Source organism: Microchirus variegatus, assembly GCF_963457635.1.
Source record: "Microchirus variegatus genome assembly, chromosome: 7".
NCBI lineage: Eukaryota > Metazoa > Chordata > Actinopteri > Pleuronectiformes > Soleidae > Microchirus > Microchirus variegatus.
This window is the reverse complement of record NC_139808.1, coordinates 18,924,037-18,943,636: the sequence shown is the minus strand read 5'-3', so window position 1 is coordinate 18,943,636 and position 19,600 is coordinate 18,924,037. Positions and strand designations below refer to the sequence as shown.

General features: G+C 39.8%; 1 protein-coding gene across 1 annotated transcript in view; it reads left to right on the top strand.

The window, feature by feature from the left end:
- The window catches only part of dlgap4b (discs, large homolog-associated protein 4b), a gene marked incomplete at both ends in the record, with an annotated part of 44,984 nt that overhangs the window by 21,726 nt on the left and 3,658 nt on the right, over positions 1-19,600 (top strand). The window contains 4 exons of the mRNA XM_083893049.1: positions 6,511-6,950; positions 10,927-11,015; positions 13,413-13,894; positions 17,233-17,324. Coding sequence (XP_083749175.1) covers positions 6,511-6,950; positions 10,927-11,015; positions 13,413-13,894; positions 17,233-17,324 — 1,103 coding nt within the window. The remainder of the gene's footprint in view (positions 1-6,510; positions 6,951-10,926; positions 11,016-13,412; positions 13,895-17,232; positions 17,325-19,600) is intronic.

Genomic DNA, 19,600 nt, shown 5'->3' with positions numbered 1-19,600 from the left:
GTTCCAGTTTCTAGATTTGGGAAGTGCTTGCAAACGACCCTGCGTAACAGTTAAGAGGCTTTATCAGCAGAATTTGATTTTTAATTATGTTTTCATAAAAGTGTATAATAAGAGAGAGTGGAGGTGTGGAGAAAGTTGTGAGCAGGCGGAGGTCATGCTGTGGGTCTGTATGTACCTGTTGTACATGTTAAATGTGAGTGGGTCTTCTTTTCCACAGCTTACCAATTGTTATTTCCCAGCAACAGTACTGCAGTTTATGTGTCGTCTCCTTCTACTTCAGTGTCCAAGACCAGAGAGAAAATGTTGGTGCATGCACAAAACGTAAAGTCCAACTCTGGTCTGTTTAAGCGCATACATCCAGGAGTAATTGGACTTTGCATAGAATTATCTAGGTATCTAGTTCTCTTCACTTGAATGTCCAATGAACTTGGATACTGCCAAAATGATGTGTTGTGAATATTGGAGTATTCGTAAGAAACTTGTGATAAAAAGAATACGATTGTAAACTCCGCCCAGGTTTTAAACATGTGCTGTGTGGTTTGCGTCGTCCACCTCATCTTCTTAAAAACATTTTCTTGATCTATTTTTGTACATTTCACTTGCTGAGATTGTGGGACAAACCTGCACATTTCACACTGGTGAGTGGAGAGCAGTTAGCTGCGTTGTTGGAAACTGTCAGTGGATGTAGCTTCTTCCAGTCCAACTGTTTTACGGCTTTGAAAATCCCATCTTGAACCAGGCCTGGCAGTGGACAACAGCACCACTGTCCAGATGGCATGAAAACAGCAGCACTCAATGCCCACTCCAGATTCTGTTGACACAAAGCATGTGATTGTTCCTTCTGTAGAGAAACAGAACGTTCTGCTTACACAGATTAACTTTTATTGAAAACTGTACTTTGGCTTCATGTCAGTGTGTGTAGCTGTGGAGGTGTCTTTGGTAAGTTTGTCAGCTGTGGTGCTGTTGTCAGGAGCTGGTTCATATTATGTGTTGTGTGCTTGCACAGCTGTGTATGTTTGCGTGGCTTGGTTCTGGAAAGAAAGAAACACAGGGAACCCTCTGAATTTGTCTATGCCACTGAACAATGAATCAAAATTGCAAACAAATTGCAGGAGGTGCAATATTTCTTAAAACTAAAATGTGAGTCAAAATACCATTTTAGATCAAATATTGTCCTGCACTCTTAGAAATAAGGGTTCCAAAAGGGTTCTTCTACAAGGGCTGAGGTTCCTGGAACCATTTGCCATTAATGTTACCAAGTTCAAACCATTTTGATCCAGAGAACCCTTTAAAACCCCTTTCCCCAAAAAAGGGTTTTCAAAGGGTTCTTGGTGGAACCCTCCAAAAGGGTTCATAAAAAGGTTCTACCTGGAGCCAAAAAGGGTTCCCCTATATGAGGACAAGCCAAAGAACCGTATATGGTTCTACTTAGCACGTTTATTTCTAAGAGTGTGCCATATCCACATCATATGCTACAGACTGAAGAAAACATCTTTGTTTCTAACAGAGCTGCACTAATATCACACAGTAATCATTTTAAATTTGTTCTTCAAATGAAAATGTAAAAATGACCATTCCTTCTCATATTTTCAATCATATCCCAATTACAATTTCAGTCAAAATAATCGCAATTTGATATTAATGTAAAATTGTTTCTGATCCATCTGCCAGTTGGAAGTTTCTGCCGTGGATTGCTGTTGCACCCCCTCATGCTCTTATTGTTGTGTTGTCATCGTTGCATATAATAATAATAATAATAATATTGCATTATATGCACGTTGTCTTTTGTTTGATTTGGTTTGGTTTGGTTTATCTGTGCTCTGCTGCAACCCCAATTTCCTCATAGTGGATTTATATGCTGCACCTAAAATTGTGTTTTGGGACCTCAATACTGTAGTTTTGTCATTATTGTCATTATTTGTCACCAGCTGGTATCAGGCTACTGACAGGAGCAGCTTGAGCCATAGATCGAACAGTAACAGTCGATGATGTGTTTGCACTTCAAACTTGTTCAAAACCTGTCTGATCACTTGTTTGGTGGACTACGTTATTAAGCTGCCTCTAGAATAATTGAATCTCCCGAGGCTGTAACATGAGCAACATGAGTAACTATCTGACCATATGCCAACATGGTGATATGTCATCAATTTACTTGCATAAAGTTTTAAAGCTGATTTAACAAAGAGTTAAGTATGCCAGCTGGGCATCACGTCGCCTCCCATTTTGTTTCTTGTATCAAGAGCCAAAATCCAATGGCTTGTCAAACAAACAATTATTGTGCAGTTGACGCCCAACGATCTGCATTGTAACAGAAGTAAAGGAAGTAGGGGTTCCTGGCGTAGTGTGTTCCAGATATCAAAGCGTCACACTTTCCCTGACATCGGCTAAAGCTGGGGACACACTGTGAGACTTTTTTGCCCAATTTTTCACAGTTGGCCAGAGTCTGCACGAGTTGACAGTCAGCATGACTCGTGCTGAGTGTGTGAGAGGTATAGACTAGAATCGGCAAGTGTGTGAGGTTAACACACCCAACCTGATCTCAGTCATAGTCAATAGGACATGTTTGGGTAGTGTGTACTGATTACCGACACAACTGCAAAAACATGCTGCCAAAACCCAGTGAAAACTAGCAGGTGGGGAACAGGAAATAGTGTCAGAAGACAAAGACGACTAGAAGTAGCGGGAATATCAAAACAAGAGTCACGAGAGTTTGATGTGTTCTGCTGTAAACCGGTCGGTTCGTGTGAACTGCAAGTCTTTTCAAAATCAGTAACAACTGTGAAAGTTGTGTCGTGTGTCCCCAGCTTTAGGTAAGGGGTTGATCACCTGGATCGCCTCAGCTTTTAAGGGGAAAACCTTCAGGGTACTACACTCTTAGAAATAAAAGTGCAGAGTAGAACCATATAAGGGTTCCACCAAGAACCATTTAAAACCCTTTTTTCAAGAATGGGGTTTTAAAGGGTTCTTTGGATCAAAATGGTTCTTACTGGAACCATTAGTGTTACCAAGAACCCTTTCCAGAAGAAAGGGTTTTTCAGAAGCAAATGGTTGCAGGTAGAACCTCAGCCTTTGTAGAGGGACCCTTTTGGAACCCTTATTTCTAAGAGTGTACTTACAGAGACTCTGTAAAGGGGAAATAGGCAAAGTACTTAGCTGCTCTTTAAAGATGCTGAATGTAAGAAATGTATATTATATCACACAACGTGCCAGCTGCGATTATATTAAACTTACCAAATGGGTTCATTGTGTTTTTGGGGTGTTGGCAAAACACTTGAACCCGGCTCCTGCAGTGTTGTGCATATTTTACATATGTCACTTTTAAGACAGGACAAGAGGGGTAGTTCAGACTGACTTTTTTGACAACTCACCGTCCAGTCTGACAGAAAGATATGTGTCAGGTCATATGAGTTTTGTATTAGACACATTACACACTGAGTTAAAGCTAAGGAGTGGATTACAGTGAACAACACGCCTTTTGTTTGACTGTTTTCTTAGCCGCTCATGCTGCGGGGGGTTTTTTCACAATCCCGGATGACTTCTTGATTATGTATTGTTGTGTCCATGCAGACTTGTGCACTTTCGAGGGCCTTATGTAATGGCTGAACTTTACAGAAACGTACGAGTCCACTTACTGGCCAGAATCAATAGATGACAGACTGAGTAACAGCACAATTTAAGGATGGCTCAATGCAACATATTTCTGTCTGATAACACAGGCGTAAGCATCTATGAATACCAAAATAAGTCAAAATCCATCTTTTAAAAATTCCGAGCTATTAACACACGTTTTTGCTGATGCACCACTACCTCACCACACCCACCAGCACACAACATGACTCAGCAAACTGATGTTGTTAATTTTTATTTACAGTTTTATTATTAGATTTTTGTTTTTGTTTTGGATTGTAACACATTTTTTTTTGTTCAGTGTCTAGTGTCTTGTGATGAATTGTACCGAGAATCGTGTTGGCCGATCACTAACGGCTAAATCAATTTGTCGTACATTTCCACACATATTATAGATCTGTATGTGATGTAAGTGACTGTCGTTTGTCATTTAACTGGAGAAATGCGTAATTAAATGATTATGCATCATTAAAAAGGATAGTGACAGTTGGTGACCAGATACAGGACGATACGATACGTTTGAGTAACAATACGATATAATCACGTTATATATTAAAATACTCAGTATTTGCAAAATCATATATTGCGATGTACTCACACAACAGCTCGAGTCACTTGGCGCCATCTAGTGGACTGAAATGTCAAAAGTTGCATGTTTATTTGTCATGAGTTAAAAAAGAATGTGCAAAATAATCAATACTTTGTCTCTCAAAAGTGATATACTATTGCTAAGCAAAATTATATTGTGACATTTGCGTGACAATGGTCTTTATGTTATTGTTTTTCTTGTTGTTGTTTTTTAATGTAAGAATTAATTTGAAATCAGGTCTGTATGAGTTTAAATCAGGACTATAAAAGTTAACATTTACCTTATTTTGTTAACAGTCCAGGAAAAATGCCTTGTGCATTCAGGACTGCTCTCACTGTAGTTACCTCTGTGCGAGCTCAAAAAAAAAAGTTACTACATGGAAAGTTTGTACGTATTTCACAAGCTTTCCACGTTTTTTTCAGTGTGGTGTGAAAAAAAGCATCTGTTCCAGAGATTATATAGCAGCCACAGGCTTCAAAACTATACTGTCAAAATTCCATTTTTAGAAGGTCCAGCATCACACTCAGATTTCTGTGGCCTCATCACTTTTAAAGTTTCCTGTAGGAGCTCTGGCTGTTTGAATGATCTGCTTACATGTGTAAATGTATCTGTGACATATGATTTGCCTTTTGTGTGACTGAATTCAATGCAACACGTCATTTGTATGGAAACTACACACACTTGAAACTTGTGTTTGAGTGTGGGCAACATTGAAGTGATCTCTCCTGATCTGTTTACGTCACTGGGTGAATTCCTCCTCACAGACGGGCCATTTATGTCTGTTCTCACTGATACAGTCCAGTCTGTGAGCAGAGTGTCCACTGACCGTCACTAGGTTAATGGATGAGATAAGTGAATAAGTGAATGTACTTGCCTTGTAGTCAAGTGAGTTGATGCCTGGCCCTGACCTTGGCTTAGCCTCAGCTTGGCCAGTTCCCCAGAGATGAGGTTCTGCCTCATTGGGACCAGGTTTTGGTCTCCATTAGGGTTGAACCAATTATCAGGCTGGCCGATTATTACACTCTGATATATATTATCGAGTAATTTCAAAGTGCACTACTGTGGCTCCACTGCCGTCTCTTCCTCTGGACCATCTGCCCTCAATCTGCTGCTTCAACTGACAACAGCTGACAACAACGTGGACGCTCTGACTGCCAATTAGAGTCCGTTACCAAACATCCATATAAATTATTTCTTGCACTTAACTCATAAAAGGACAGTGAACATACATTTTTCTATTTATATTTCATGTAAAAAAAAAAAAGTTTCCGTATTGATAAACATTAAATGCATTTAAACTAAATTTTGTGTTGAGTTTGTATGATTATACATTTCAAAAGAGATTTATATTCGGGTGGTTTTAATGAAAATCTTTCATCTTCATTATTATTTATTTTCGAAATTTTTTGTTCAAATTCCTAATTTTCCAGTAATTTTGGAGCATTTTTATATGGTCCCCTCATGATGCTTTTCTTTGATTTTGTTAGACATGACACCGTTTAAAATAAAAGAACACTACTCAAATTTGTCATGTATTGTCATGTTTTGATATGTTTTGATGACAAGTACTATTTATTATCTCGGATAAAAATCACCCGCCGTTAGTGATGGTGTTTGAATTTGAGCGATAGTGTTCTAGGGTTAAACAGACTACCAGAATATCTCAATACCCATACACGACTTATTGTTATTGACTGCTATGCTCACTGCTATTGCCTTTATATGTTTTGTTTACTCTAAATTCTATATTCATATTTGTCTATCTGTTGATTAAAAATCTAAAATTAAATGCTCTGTACGCCTGGTCCTCAGTGTGAGAGGCTGTGAGTATTCTAATCACAATAGTATTGCAATATTTGTTAAAAAAATAAAATAAATAACAATAATAATACAAAAAATGCTCTAACGTCACTTAACTAGACTTTCTTGTCAGTAATCGAGTCATAACTGGAGGGAGGTCTGACTTTCATGAGTGTGCAGATACATTTCCATCTTCAAATTATCCACCATATTTGGTCTCCAGAGTGAGATCTTTTCATTAACTGATTTTCCTTTGAAGGGCTTTGAAGTTCAGCCTGCGTGATTGGGGACGTTTGGTCATTGCTCCTCTGATTTATTGCCTCATGCCTCTGTGATTCTCTGGTGCTTCTCTTTCATGCAGCAGTGGCCTCATGTACAGCATTTAGAGCTGTGGGCAACTGAGGACAACGTTTTTGAGTCACTTCTCAGGCTGAATTGATCTTTACCAAGCATTTGAAGTCTTTCTCATCACTTTTGCATCTTTTCTCTCACAGTCTCCACATTCATATCCACCTGCAAGAAGACTGCTCCTCCACCTGTTCCACCCCGGACGACGTCCAAGCCCTACATCTCTGTGACGGTACAGAGCAGCACAGAGTCAGCCCAGGACAACTACCTGGATCAACAGGACCGGAGGTCAGAGGTCAACAGCCAGTCTAGCCACGCCCACAGCAACTCCTCTGACAGCCTTGACAGCACCCGTGCCAACAGCCTGGCCCGGGGTATTCCCCGCCCTCCACACATCATTCCCACTCCTGTTGCCATCCCGAGAGATCCCATTGCCCCCGCCACCGCCAATGCTTCCACTGAGACAAATGACTCTGTAATCCAGCATGACTCCCTGAAATCAGGATTTAATAAAGCGAATCTAGTGGCAGAGGAGCCTTTCGTGGCCCCACTACCAAGACGGAAACTCTCCTCCATTGGCATACAGGTAGGCCGTGGGACTGATGCACAGAGGTGTGCTATGGTTAATTCTTTTTTTAAAGGTTATTGTTAACTCAATCAATGCAAGTCCAAAACGGTGCAATCTAAAGGGCGACACTCCTCACTGCTTAAAGCGGACCTAGACCGGAAGTTCCAATTAACGCTGTTTTTTAGTGTGCGTCATTACCTTGTTTAAGAAGCCCTGAAGGTTCAAAACAAACATTTCAGCCATTGCTGAGAACGCTGTGTTTTATTGTAATCTCGGGCTCAGCGAGATCTCTGAAAAAACCAGGTCCGGTTACGTAAACATCGGTTCTCCTGAACAGCAGATCGTCCTGCTCCGGGCACTAGTCCGGGCACGTCCGGTTGCGTACATTGAACCGCAGAAGAAGAATAACGTCCGTTGTGGAGGTGTTTCACGAGCGACAGTGTCTTCTGACTCTGGGTCTGACTCCCGGTCAAAGTCATAAAAGGGACTGCGGCGGGGAGTCGTGACAAAGCTATTTTTAAACATTGTTAAAACAATGTTTTGATAATGAGTAGCAGTGCATCCACTGTTCCAGAGGGGGGAGCTGCACTTCTGAGAGCGGGTGTGCTGAATATGTCACTTCCGGGTTCTGGCCAATCACAAGACAGTTGGGAAGCCGGGGTCAGAGTTGAGTCTGAAATATCGTGGCTGGGTAACAGTGTCAGAAAAGAGGATTTCTATCGGCTCGTTTACAGCAACTAGGAGGTTTTTGACCATAAAAACAAGTTAATGTATGTAAGTAGACCTCCATTACTAACATATATGTGCAAGAGGACCACTCTATGTGAGCTTTAATTTTCATTTAAAAAATGCTTGAATTTTGCTCCGGATAGGCCTCCTGTCCACATTGCCCCAGCATGTTCCAGCCCGGAAAAAGAAGAAGTTTGACAACGCTTTTGTCAGTTTTTGCTTCATCTTAGTCTGGACAGGCAGAAAAGGAAACCTTTGGAAAGAATGACACAGTTACCCACATTTACGGTCAGACTGTTTTTCGTTTTTTTTTATCAAACACAACTCAATGACCAGCTGTAAACTTAAAGGGCTCATATTATACACTAGTTAACCTAGTTCCCTGTTGTCCTAATGAACATGCCACAGACATGCTTTGGTCACAACAGTTCAATCACTCTGCCAAAACAGCCCTGTTCAGATCGCTCTGTTTTGAGTGCCTGTTTCTTTAAATGCAAATGAGACACAGGAAACTACGTCAGCATCACTGAGGCCCCAGCAGCTAACAGCAGTTAGCATTTGCAAAAACCATCATTTGTCAACTCTAGCCGGCACATTGCCGTCATATATAAAATGTATCCACTGGACATGTAAATCCTCTAAGGCTGGAAGTTTGTGTAGAACTCTGTGCTGAATAGCCAAGAATAGAACACTTTGCGAACTTACACTCATCCGGATACTATTGCCCTCGCTTGCACTCTCGTGTTTTTTTTAGGGACAAAGCGGAGCTCAGCGAGACAACAATTCCAAGAAATTGCACAATGTGACGTCAGATTGCATGCTTTACCACCTGTACATAATAATAATAATAATAATAATAATAATCTTTATTTTATAGAGCACCTTTCATGCACGACTGCAGCCCAAAGTGCTTGAACAAAGCAATATTAGAAACAATTTAACAGTTAAAAACACAACACTTCAACAAAACAAAGAAAAGCAGTAACAGTGATAAAAGATAAAATCAACCCTTATTAAAAGCCAAATTAAAAGTATATGTTTTCAATTTCTTTTTAAAAATGGCTAATGAGTCCACTATTCTTACGGAAGAGTGTTCCAGAGTTTAGGGCCGTAAAAACAAAAAGCAGCTTCACCAGTTTTCTTGTGGGTCATCTTAGGACAACTAAAAACAGGCAGTGAGGGCCTTGTTGTTCTTGTTGGGGTATAAAAAGAAAGCAAATCGCCTATATAAGATGCTGCTAGGTCATTTAAAACTTTATAAACGAGTAAAAGAACTTTACTCAATTTAATCAATCCTAAAAGAAATAGGCAACCAGTGCAGTGTTGCAAGCTGAGGAGTAATGTGATCTCTTTTTTTTGTATTCGTTAAAATCCTGGCTGCCGCGTTCTGAATAACTTAAAGTTTCTTTACTGACTTTCTAGGGAGACCAATAAAAAGGGAATTGCAGTAGTCCACATGACTAGTTATAAAAGCATGTACAAGTGTTTCAGTATCACCCTGGCTTAAAAAAACGTCTAATTTTGGCCATGTTTCTAAGGTGAAATTTTTTTTTGCAGCACTGTTAAAATGGTGAATAAAATTAAACTTTGACAAAGACTGAGGTGGACCACAAAAACATGACTGATTGATGATGAGTCATCTTTTTTAACACTTTGCCTACCAATAAGGCCTCCAGAGTCCCAAATATAAGTATTAAAATGATTAAAGAGTTGATTTTGCATAATATGTCCCAATTAAAATTTACTCTAAGTTTCTTTGCTTTGAATTTTCACTGTTGCTGTTTCTCTGTAGTTCTCTCTGTAATTAAGCAAACAATTGCGGGCGAGAGAATTCACTTGCTTCTTACACCGGGAAGCATGTGCCTGAATGTCACATACATTAAGGGTCATTTAAGGTGTTTGCATGGGTGTGTAGTAGTTTTGAAAGCGCTGATGAAATGTTCTCTCAAATAAAAACAGAGCCCTATGGATGTAGCTAAAGGTTTCATGTGAGTTATCCTCCAACTATTCTCACTATTATACTGTCGTAAAAAGGCAGAGAATGGTCCCTTTTTTTTTCATTTTCCAAACAGAGCAAGGTTAATCATGTGACTGTAAATCATGAGGATTTTCTCTGAATTTCCTTGATGCAGGCGACAGCTGTGGCCAGAGTCGTTATGTTTTAGAGCTCGTCTGACGACCCATTCATCATTCACACCAGGTTAATGAGATATACCAGGAAAACTTCCAGGGCATTAATTCAAATTTGGCACAGTTATTCTCTTGGATTCAAGGGTGAACTGATTACATTTCAGTCGTCAAAAGATTTAAGTCACTGTGACCTCCCTGACTACATTTTCGACGTTCCTGGACTAAATTATGAGAATTGTAATAAAATACACCAAATATCTTCCCTCAAAGGTCCAGTGTGAAACATTAAAGAGGGTAATTGGCAAAAATTGAATGTCGCATGTAATTATGTCCGTGTAAGTGTATAATCCTTTTGAAACGAGAATCATTTGTGGCCTTAGAAAAAGCCTTGTACATGCACTTTGGGCAAGGGCCTTGTTTTACAGACACATCATGTTTCTAGAGCAGCACACATGGATGTGCATTTCACATATGAAGTAAATGAAGAACGACTTCATTATCACAAAACCCAAAGCATAAACCAATGAGGAAGAAAGAGAGATTAGGACAGACTTCCTGTCTGGTATGTGAAGGTCACCGTAGTTATCTGAAATGCTCTCAGGAAAGGGAGGAGTGAGTGCAGAGGTTCTTGTGCAGAACCTCGCATTTGACCAAGTGTTTCTCCTGCGATGGCCTCCATTTGTTGCACTTTTCAGCCTCACCCCTAGATGTCATCCATTCTTACACACTGGACGTTTAAATTTAACTCGGTCATCACAATATACATGGATATAGAAAAATATGCATGGAAGAATATGGGATGAAGAGGAGGAGGCTGCTGCAGATTCAGAAAGTGAGGCAGGAAGTTTTTCTTTATTATTTTTGATTATTACATTTTTTTATTTTAATACTTTTACTTTTTAAGAGATGCACTGGGCTTGTTCCTGTAGTTTTAAAGTATATATATGTTTGTTAAGTTCAGTCCATTTACATTTGGGGATTCTTGTGTACCGTCCTCTCATGCCACCCTGCCAAGACCTCTTGCCACCACTTTGCCACCCCCATGTAGAATTTTCTAGATTTGCCACTGTCACTCATTAGTTTTGACCAGGTTTTGATGATACCTTTTCCCGTTTCTCTTTGTATTTTTTGCAAGGTTGACTGTATTCAGGAAGTTCCACGAGAAGAGACCCCACCACTTGCCAAATTCCAGTCCATCGGAGTGCAGGTGGAGGACGGGTGGCAGTAAGTCCTCTTCCTGTCCTTGTAACAACGTGAGGAATTTACATTACAGCCACACACACTGCTCTGACCACTCTTTCCCTTTACAGGAGCTACTGTATATGTGAACGCAATGTGACTGTCATCCTTCCTGTGTCTGAAAACCATCTGTGTGTGTTTTGTTGGTGCTGCTGCAGCAGCAGATTCTTGGCATGAGCGTTTAAACTCTTCCAACCTGTCTCTTGTCACTGTGTTTTCCACTCAGTTGTCACTCTGTAGTTTACATTCTGTTCTCTTTAAGACACCAGGACATTCCATGATACTTTTTTTTCTTCGTATAATTCCTATCGTAGCTTTTTTGTAAACACAGTCTTGCTATGTGACAATCCCTCAGCTGTGTCAACAATTACCATAACTTAGGGCTGTCACAGTTCTGGCAGTACCAAGGTTACGACGTCTTGTCACACACACGGACGGCACAGTCAAATTTATGGCATTCTTCTAGCGCAGTAGCTCATCTGCTCCTTGTGGTTTACTGCTTTTTAGTGATAATTGTAAATTATGATACTTTATTTACAGCAGACACATTGGTTTGCTGTTGGCAACGACTGTTTTCTGTCAAAGCAGCTACAAAGGCTGAGATGGCAGATGTGTCTCTGCTGTCTAAATTATTTCAGGCTCAACTTTGACAATTTTCTCAAGGAGCACAAGGCGATCCCTTCAGTGTAGCTTTATGGTGCAAAGCTTAAAAGCCGATCACAGGAAAAAGGTAGAATAGGTGTGCAAATGTGTGAAATACTTGTCTTGGTGTTCTCCATTTGAACACTCGGTAATAATAATGAGGAGGACAATTGTAAAATAGATGATTATGAAATGTTTTGGTTCGCTGGCTTTGGTTCATTTTTATTTTAAAGACAACCAGTGACAAAGCCACAGTACATCAGGGATATAATATAAAAGCAACTTCAGGGTATCCGTGGGGTCTTAAAAAGTCTTAAAAAGTCTTAAATCCATTCATTTGAATTTAAGGCCTTAAAATGTCTTAAATTCTCCTAAAATCTCATATAAGGTCTTAAATACAGTTTTGAAAGGTCTTAAAAATCTATTAACGTGACTTTTATTTAAAACATGCATAAACTTCAGTCTCGCTTTGAATTGTTTCTATTTTTGAGGATGTGATAACATAACTACAACACTAAAGTAGGCCACCGGTGCTGCCCAGTGAGAATTTATCGAGCACCACTAGAGTGCTGTGCGCGCGTCATGGTGTGTTAGTCTTATAGCTTAGCATAGCAGCGGAGAAAACTTAATTAAAGCCCACAGCTAAGCCAAATTGCAAGTTCAACGATTTGTGGCTCCAATTTTCCTTCATGTCTTTTGTACTTTTTGCCAGTATGGATTTGAAATGGGTCTTAAATTTTATTCATTATGGTCTTAAAAAAGTCTTAAAAAGTCTTAAATTTGACTTTTTGAAACCTGCAGAGACCCTGAGCTTAAAATCACTGCAGGGAGTTTAATATCACACTGTGTGTTCATAGTTTGGCCTTATTTAATAAAAAATAGATTTTTTCGATTTAAAACGTTGTTTTTTCTTTCTTTTTTCTTTTTTAACTACTAAAGACAAAATATAGAATCTCTGGTGTGAAGTGAAAATGTCGTGGGGAGTTCATAAGTTTAACTTTTGCGCAAAGAGACTTTCCAGCATTTAATAGTTGCTGTTCCACAGTTTACTCGCTGTATTTCGGCCGCTGAATTATCGGTGCATTCCTAAATATAACATCTTTATTGACAATAACAATATAACCGTAATAATGGCGTATTTGATAGTGTGACTTGAGTTTCAATCGGCACCTGGACAAGGGGACGCTCGCCGGTTACATGCGGGCGTAGAAAAATCTGTGGTGTATAAAAAAAGTGTATATAAAGTAAATATACAAGCAATGTTTGTGAGGAGATGCACGGGTGGTGCCACGAATGAGCGTTCCCCGGAACATTTCCCCAGTGCGAACGTTAAAAAAGTGCGCCGTAGTAAGAGTTTATTTTTAAAATTGTCGGAACAAAAAAATCTAATTAATCGATAAAATCGATATATCGCCCAGGCCTACCGTGACAGTTGCTTTTGCTTTAGCCAATACCATCCAACTGCTATTGGTGTTAATAAGTTTGTTTTCTGACACATGAATCATGTAAGGTTTCTGTTCGTTTGCCTAGGTGAGACATTCACTGATGATGGATCAGGCGACAACAGACAAAACTACACTATCAATATACTTTATACACAAAGCTCAGTTTCTTGTTGATCTTGTTTATTTATACATATGTTGACCAGCAGAAGTTATTGATTGTTTTCTTTATCCACTGCTGTGTACATTAAATTACAAGTTCAACCTGTAACAGTAAGTCTTTCCCTATGTGTTTCAGGAACAGTTGCTCCAGTAGCATGGCCTCAAAACAAGACTCAGGCTCACAGGACGCCCCTGTCATCCCACACGTCATTCATACCAAATCCACTGAGAAAAAAGTCATGGTCAATAGTGCTAGCCAATCCATGAGTTCCCCTCCCGGAAGGGACTCTTTAGACCACGGAGACAATGCCAATGATCCTTCTTCACCCCCACCACCAAGGCAGATCCTTAAACGCTCCACCACAAGAAGTAGCTCTTCCTCTTTCTCAGAAAGTCTGGACCCAGCACTGGACCCCTCGTCTCTTCCACCTCCTGACCCCTGGCTGGAGAGTGCGAGTGGCAGTAGCAGCAGTGTATCGCACAGCGGAGGATCGGGGACGCTGTGTCGGAGAGACGGCCACTGGTTCCTCAAACTGCTGCAGGCAGAGACGGGACGCATGGAAGGCTGGTGCCAGCAGATGGAGCAGGAGACCAAAGACAACCAGCTCTCAGAGGAAGGTAAGGCTGGCAAAATGCTACTCGCAACTACTCTGGAGGCTCTAGTGTTTGGACTTGTACACTGCCTGTCAAAGAAAAAGTGCTCAAACACTTGAAGTGTCTTTCATACAAGCCTGTGTTTGTTGGCGATCAGGATCTACTGTAGGTTCAGCAATGTTTGGCAATGACTCACTTCCATTGCTGTTGTGGTTTGGAAGTTTATTGTATACCCTGACACACCAACTAACACCACTAGCTCTAGTTTGTACAGTGTTCAGAATCCACACAAATTGATGAAGGTTTATGTTTTGGGTTTTTTTAGTATGTGGTTTTCTGCAAGTTTGGCATACACTTTCTTTTAAACTAAATGAGCTGAGTCGATTTTGGGGTCGCACTTAAAGGTCACCTCGGCTGTGCCATGAAAAATACATTTTGGCTACACCTCAATAATTTGCCCACGAATGAAGTCTCATATGGATAAAATTGTGTGATTTTATTTTATATCTAAAAGTTGCAGAGCAAGCTGCAGTTTGGCAGAGGCAGATAACCACAAGACTGTAATTGTGATTAAGGTTTGTAGCTTTCTGGGAGTGTTCTCTGAATGGTTGTGAACACAGCTCCTGGTCTTTTAGTTAAATTGCTTCCATACAGCTGGGGGAGCTTGTACGTTGCAATGACGTAAACAAAACAACAAAAAAAAGTGCAGACTGGAAACTGAAGGTTGTTAAATTTAAAGGTTTGCTTTCAGGGGTCCATCACAGAACTTAAAATAAGAATAACATCAGAACGACAAAGCAATGTACAGTCAAACATGTGTAGGCCCTCTGAATGAACCCAGCATTTTTGAGCCTCGTACCAGAGGTCAGAGACCGTCTGACCTCAGCTCATGGTTCACAGCTTCCTGATGAGGTTGTTCTTTAGGCCCTAAAATCAGACATACACAGCATGGAGGGGATGAAGCACTAACACTTGGGGTTTGCGCTCACAAGCAGGCCTGTAATCCTCAGAATTACACAAATCTACTCTGGAACTGATTAAACCTCCAGATTAGATTAGTGCTTCAACATCAGCCTGACGATGCAAACGGCAGAGAGCACAACGCTCAAATCCACACAGTACACGCAAACAAGTGAACAGTGGGGAGGCTTTGGATGCCCACTTTTTTTTTATCAGAAGTTCCGGATTGAATGTGCACGTGTGTGACATTGTTTTATCATGACATCATTTGCTGTAACTCTGGCGCAAAGAGCTTGGTTTCACAAAGCAGTGATCACGTTGCTATAACTTGGCAATTTGATTAGATCGAAGCTCTAAATCTGTCCCGCACACAGTGACAGACTTTGTCAAATGAGCGTTGGCAGCAGAAGACTGGAGTAAGCCCAGGCCCAGATAATGTGACACAACACTGTCGTAAATAAATGACACAGAAGTTAAGATATTTAGATTGTTACTGATGTACACTACCGATCAAAACTTTGGGGTCGCTTAGAAATGTCCTTATTTTTGAAGGAAAAACACTTATTTTCAATGAATATAACATTAAATGCATCAGAAATACACTCTATACATTGTTAATGTGGTAAACGACTATTCTAGCTGCAAACGTCTGGTTTTTAATGGAATGTGTACAATAGGTGTATAGAGGCCCATTTCCAGTGTTCTAATGGTACATTGTGTTAGAAGGCTATTGGATGATTTGAAAACCCTTGTGCAATGATGTTAGCACAGCTGAAAACAGTTTTGCTGGTTCTTTGACGAAAGCAAATTTTGAAGGGTAAAATTATTATTTTGAATAAAAATCACTATTTCTAATCTTTTGCAAAAAAATTGTATAGGTGACCCCAAACTTTTTGAACGGTAGTGTATAATCATACATGAATAATCATGGTCTTGTTTGATCAAAAATACATTTGATTAACCAATGGTGAGACACCCCTATGTTGTGTGTACGAAGTACAAAACACAAAAGAGGAGACTCTCTGAGACCCACCTGCAGTACCACCAATGCCCACTAGTGGGCCATGACCCACACTTTGGGTAACACTGATCTACTGTATACTATAAAAGCTTACATGCCTTTATTTTTTCATTCTCAATAGCATCAGAAGCTACGGAGCCCCAGACATGACAAGGGGGAAAAAAATACTAATTATTTGTCACGAAATAGGCATAATGTGGGAATGAGTTCTAAAGATATTCTCAAAAGCCTGATATTGCAAAGAATATAAAAGTAATAGCGAGAAGCATTTAAATAGAATATAAAGAACCAGGTTACCTTACAGGTAGCAAGGGAATGCCACCATGTCGATTAAGGGATGCACCGATTGCCATTTTTGGGGCCAATTCCTTTTTCCAATTTTTCAAGAAGTTTGATCTGCCAATACCGAATTTAGCCAATTCCGATTTAAAAAAATGTTTTAATTGCTCAAAAATTATATTTGAATATTCCCTCTTAAAAAACACAGATATTTGAATATATTCTCATAGTATTTGCATCCGCTGCATCTGGGGGCTGTCAATCAGCCAGACTGTCAGGTGATGACAGCATGACGTCAATAACAGGACAAACTAATACAACGAGACATAACTACCTGTAGAGGTAGAAATAACATATTTCACAACATATTACCTACACAAAAATAAGTAAATTAACTAATGACCAAGAGCGCAGACCTCACTCGCTCGCACTCGCTCTCTCTCTCTCTCTCTCTCCCGCCCCGTGCCAACAATGCCTCGTGCTCTCTGCTCACACATTTAAATGACAAACGAACAAATGCTGCGTGCTGATCAAAAGTTTTGTGCAAGTGATTTAAGGTCCCGACTCTTGTCCCAAATACGACAGGCTTCGTTCAGTGATTGAAACAAATATATAAACATTAATGAAACGTTTACATGCAGAGCGCGCTCACTCGCAAAGCAGAAAGCAACGCCGCGGCTGCGCGGATGTTTTGTAATCAAATACACCGGTATGGCGGTATTTTAAAAATTCATATAATAACAGAAAAAAAACGGTATTCGGTGTGAACCGGTATACCGCCCAGCCCTACACTCTACTACATGTGCGTGTAGCCACGTGCACGTGTGTTGCTGATGCTGCGCGATGCGGGTGCATTTTTGACCGGCTTATTAAAATCGGAATATTTCTGACTGACCGGCCGGTCGCCGATTGGGGCCGGTTTCCGGCCACTGGCCGAGCAATTGGTGCATCCCTAATGTCGATGTCGAAAGATAACGCAAGAGCAATCTTTCCTTTGTGCCAATTTCTGGGTGATTTGGAGAACTTGAAGTATCTGGAATAATAAGTCATGTAATCGTTGTAACAAATGCATGTCCTGTTGTTTTTGTTTTTGGATCAACAGTGCTGGGAAAGGTTCGCATTGCAGTGGGAAGTGCCCAGCTCCTCATGTCCCAGAAGTTCCAGCAGTTCCGGGGACTGTGTGAACAAAACATGGTGTGTACCGTCCTTTTATTTGTTGAATTTGAGTTTGCACAGACATGGAACTGAAACCTACATCCTCAGTCCAATATCAATAGTTTGATTATTCTCTCCTCTCCTGGATAATATTTCCTTGATACACAAAAGAAAACTGACTGGTCTGCAATGATACGCAGCATATTTAGTCCACACAGAGGACGACACGGGAGCCCACAAGCACAAAATGCGTAAGGAGCTTATGATTAGGAGCTTATGTTTTACTGGAAATGGCATGAAACAAATTGCAGCCAATTACTGCCACATGTTTCAAGCATCTGTATCAAAGTGGCCTGATCCAGAAGTTTGACATATATGTTTTTTTTTTGTTTTTTTTTGAAAGATCAATTAGACTGAGACACATCACAGGAGGATTCTGTAATACACAAATGTCAAAGCTACATCTTTCAGCCTGTACTGTGCTGGAAGATGATGCAGTGTGAGAAAATGATTTTATTTTTTTTACCATATTAGAATAGAAAATTGACAATGAATGCATATATCCTGTATCCTCTGAGTAAAGTTCTTTCACTCGCTTTTTGCAATGACTAAACATTTTTCTATTTCTACTTAAGACATAATGTAGCTCTGCAGGATCTGCTTTCCACATCTTCAGCTGTACACCTACTGAATTGGGAATGTCATAACACATGAAGCACATGTACAGTATCTGGACATACATGACAGCCGTGAGGGCAGCTGCTCAAATGTGACAAACAAAGTGCACGCAAAAACCAGTCTGCCTGTGGAGTTAAGACACTGGCTCGAGAAAATGGTTTACTGAACAGGATTTACTTCATATATATAAGTATATAGTATAGTATAGTATATAGTCACTTTATACACCAGAATCAGTTTTCTTGCCAACAAAGTGTCAACATGCAAGGAATTAGTTTTGTTGTTTTGGTTCAAAATAAACACACTACCAAGAAAGAGGAGACTTGGTCATCAATAAATATTAGTATTAAAGCTGGATTAAATTAAGAAAATAAAAGTTCTACTCAATAAATACCAAAAGGAGATTTACATAGTACAGTATAAAATAACAACTTCAAAGATATAAAAATAAGAGTAGAATTTGTACAATAAAAATGTGATCATCCATCCATCCATCCATCCATTTTCTACCACTTTATCCTCCACAGGAGGGTCACGGGGGTGGGCAATATGCAGGTCACACCATGGACAGAATAATATGAATATAATAATGATAAATAACAAGCATCATTTTGATGAGGTATTCATTCTGTTTCTGAATGTATTCTGTATCATTTCCCCATATTTATGAGATAAAAGGATAAGACTAGTGTGAGCCGTTATTTTGATGTTGAGCTCAAGAAAATGATGCTGTGTCATGCTCCCCCTAGTGGTGAATATGACAAGTGCAAGGGCCTTGATTAACAGTCAACAATCAATAACCAATTAATTACAGGAGCAATTGTTGCAGGAAGAGTCGTTCCTGTAAGGCATGACGTGAAAAATTACACGCAAATCATACATATTATTATTATTATTATTGTTGTTGTCAATAATATATAATGTTATATAATATTAATATTATATATCCTGTCCAGGGTGTACCCCGCCTATCGCCCAATGTCAGCTGAGATAGGCACAGCACCCCCCGCGACCCTCTGGTGGAGGATAAAGCGGTAGATAATGGATGGATGGATGGATGGATATAAAGTGCAGCTCCCTCCATTGACATGATTTCCTGAAACAGTTATGCCACAGGACTCTTTTTTTTTTCAGATCTGTGTCCTTCCTGTTTGTTCATATCACTGTCTTCACTGTCATACAAGTTGTTTAAATTGGTTTTCTTGTTTTTAGACCAGTATAATTCAAAAGACACATTTAAACCTATATCACAAAGAACAACAAACAATCGACAATGATTTGACCCAAATATTGTGTAACCTTTTTGCAGAAAATCTTCTCTTTAGTCTTCAAAATCTTACAGTGTGATTAAAAGATACCCGTTGCCTGTTTGTAATTCCAACACAGATCAGAATCTGACTCCACGCTCTTATATAATACACACTGAATAAAAAAAATGACATTTTCAGTTTGAAGAGTGAAGCCTAGAAAGCAGCTACCAGGGGGCAACTCTGTTAGTTGCAAATGGAAGTCAATCAGAAAATGAGCCTATTTCTCACTTGATTTATATCATCAGTAAATGTTTTTCTGTGGAGTTAAAGGTCTCAATAACTAGTTTTAGGTCTTCATCAATAGAACATTTTGTACATGATGCTCCC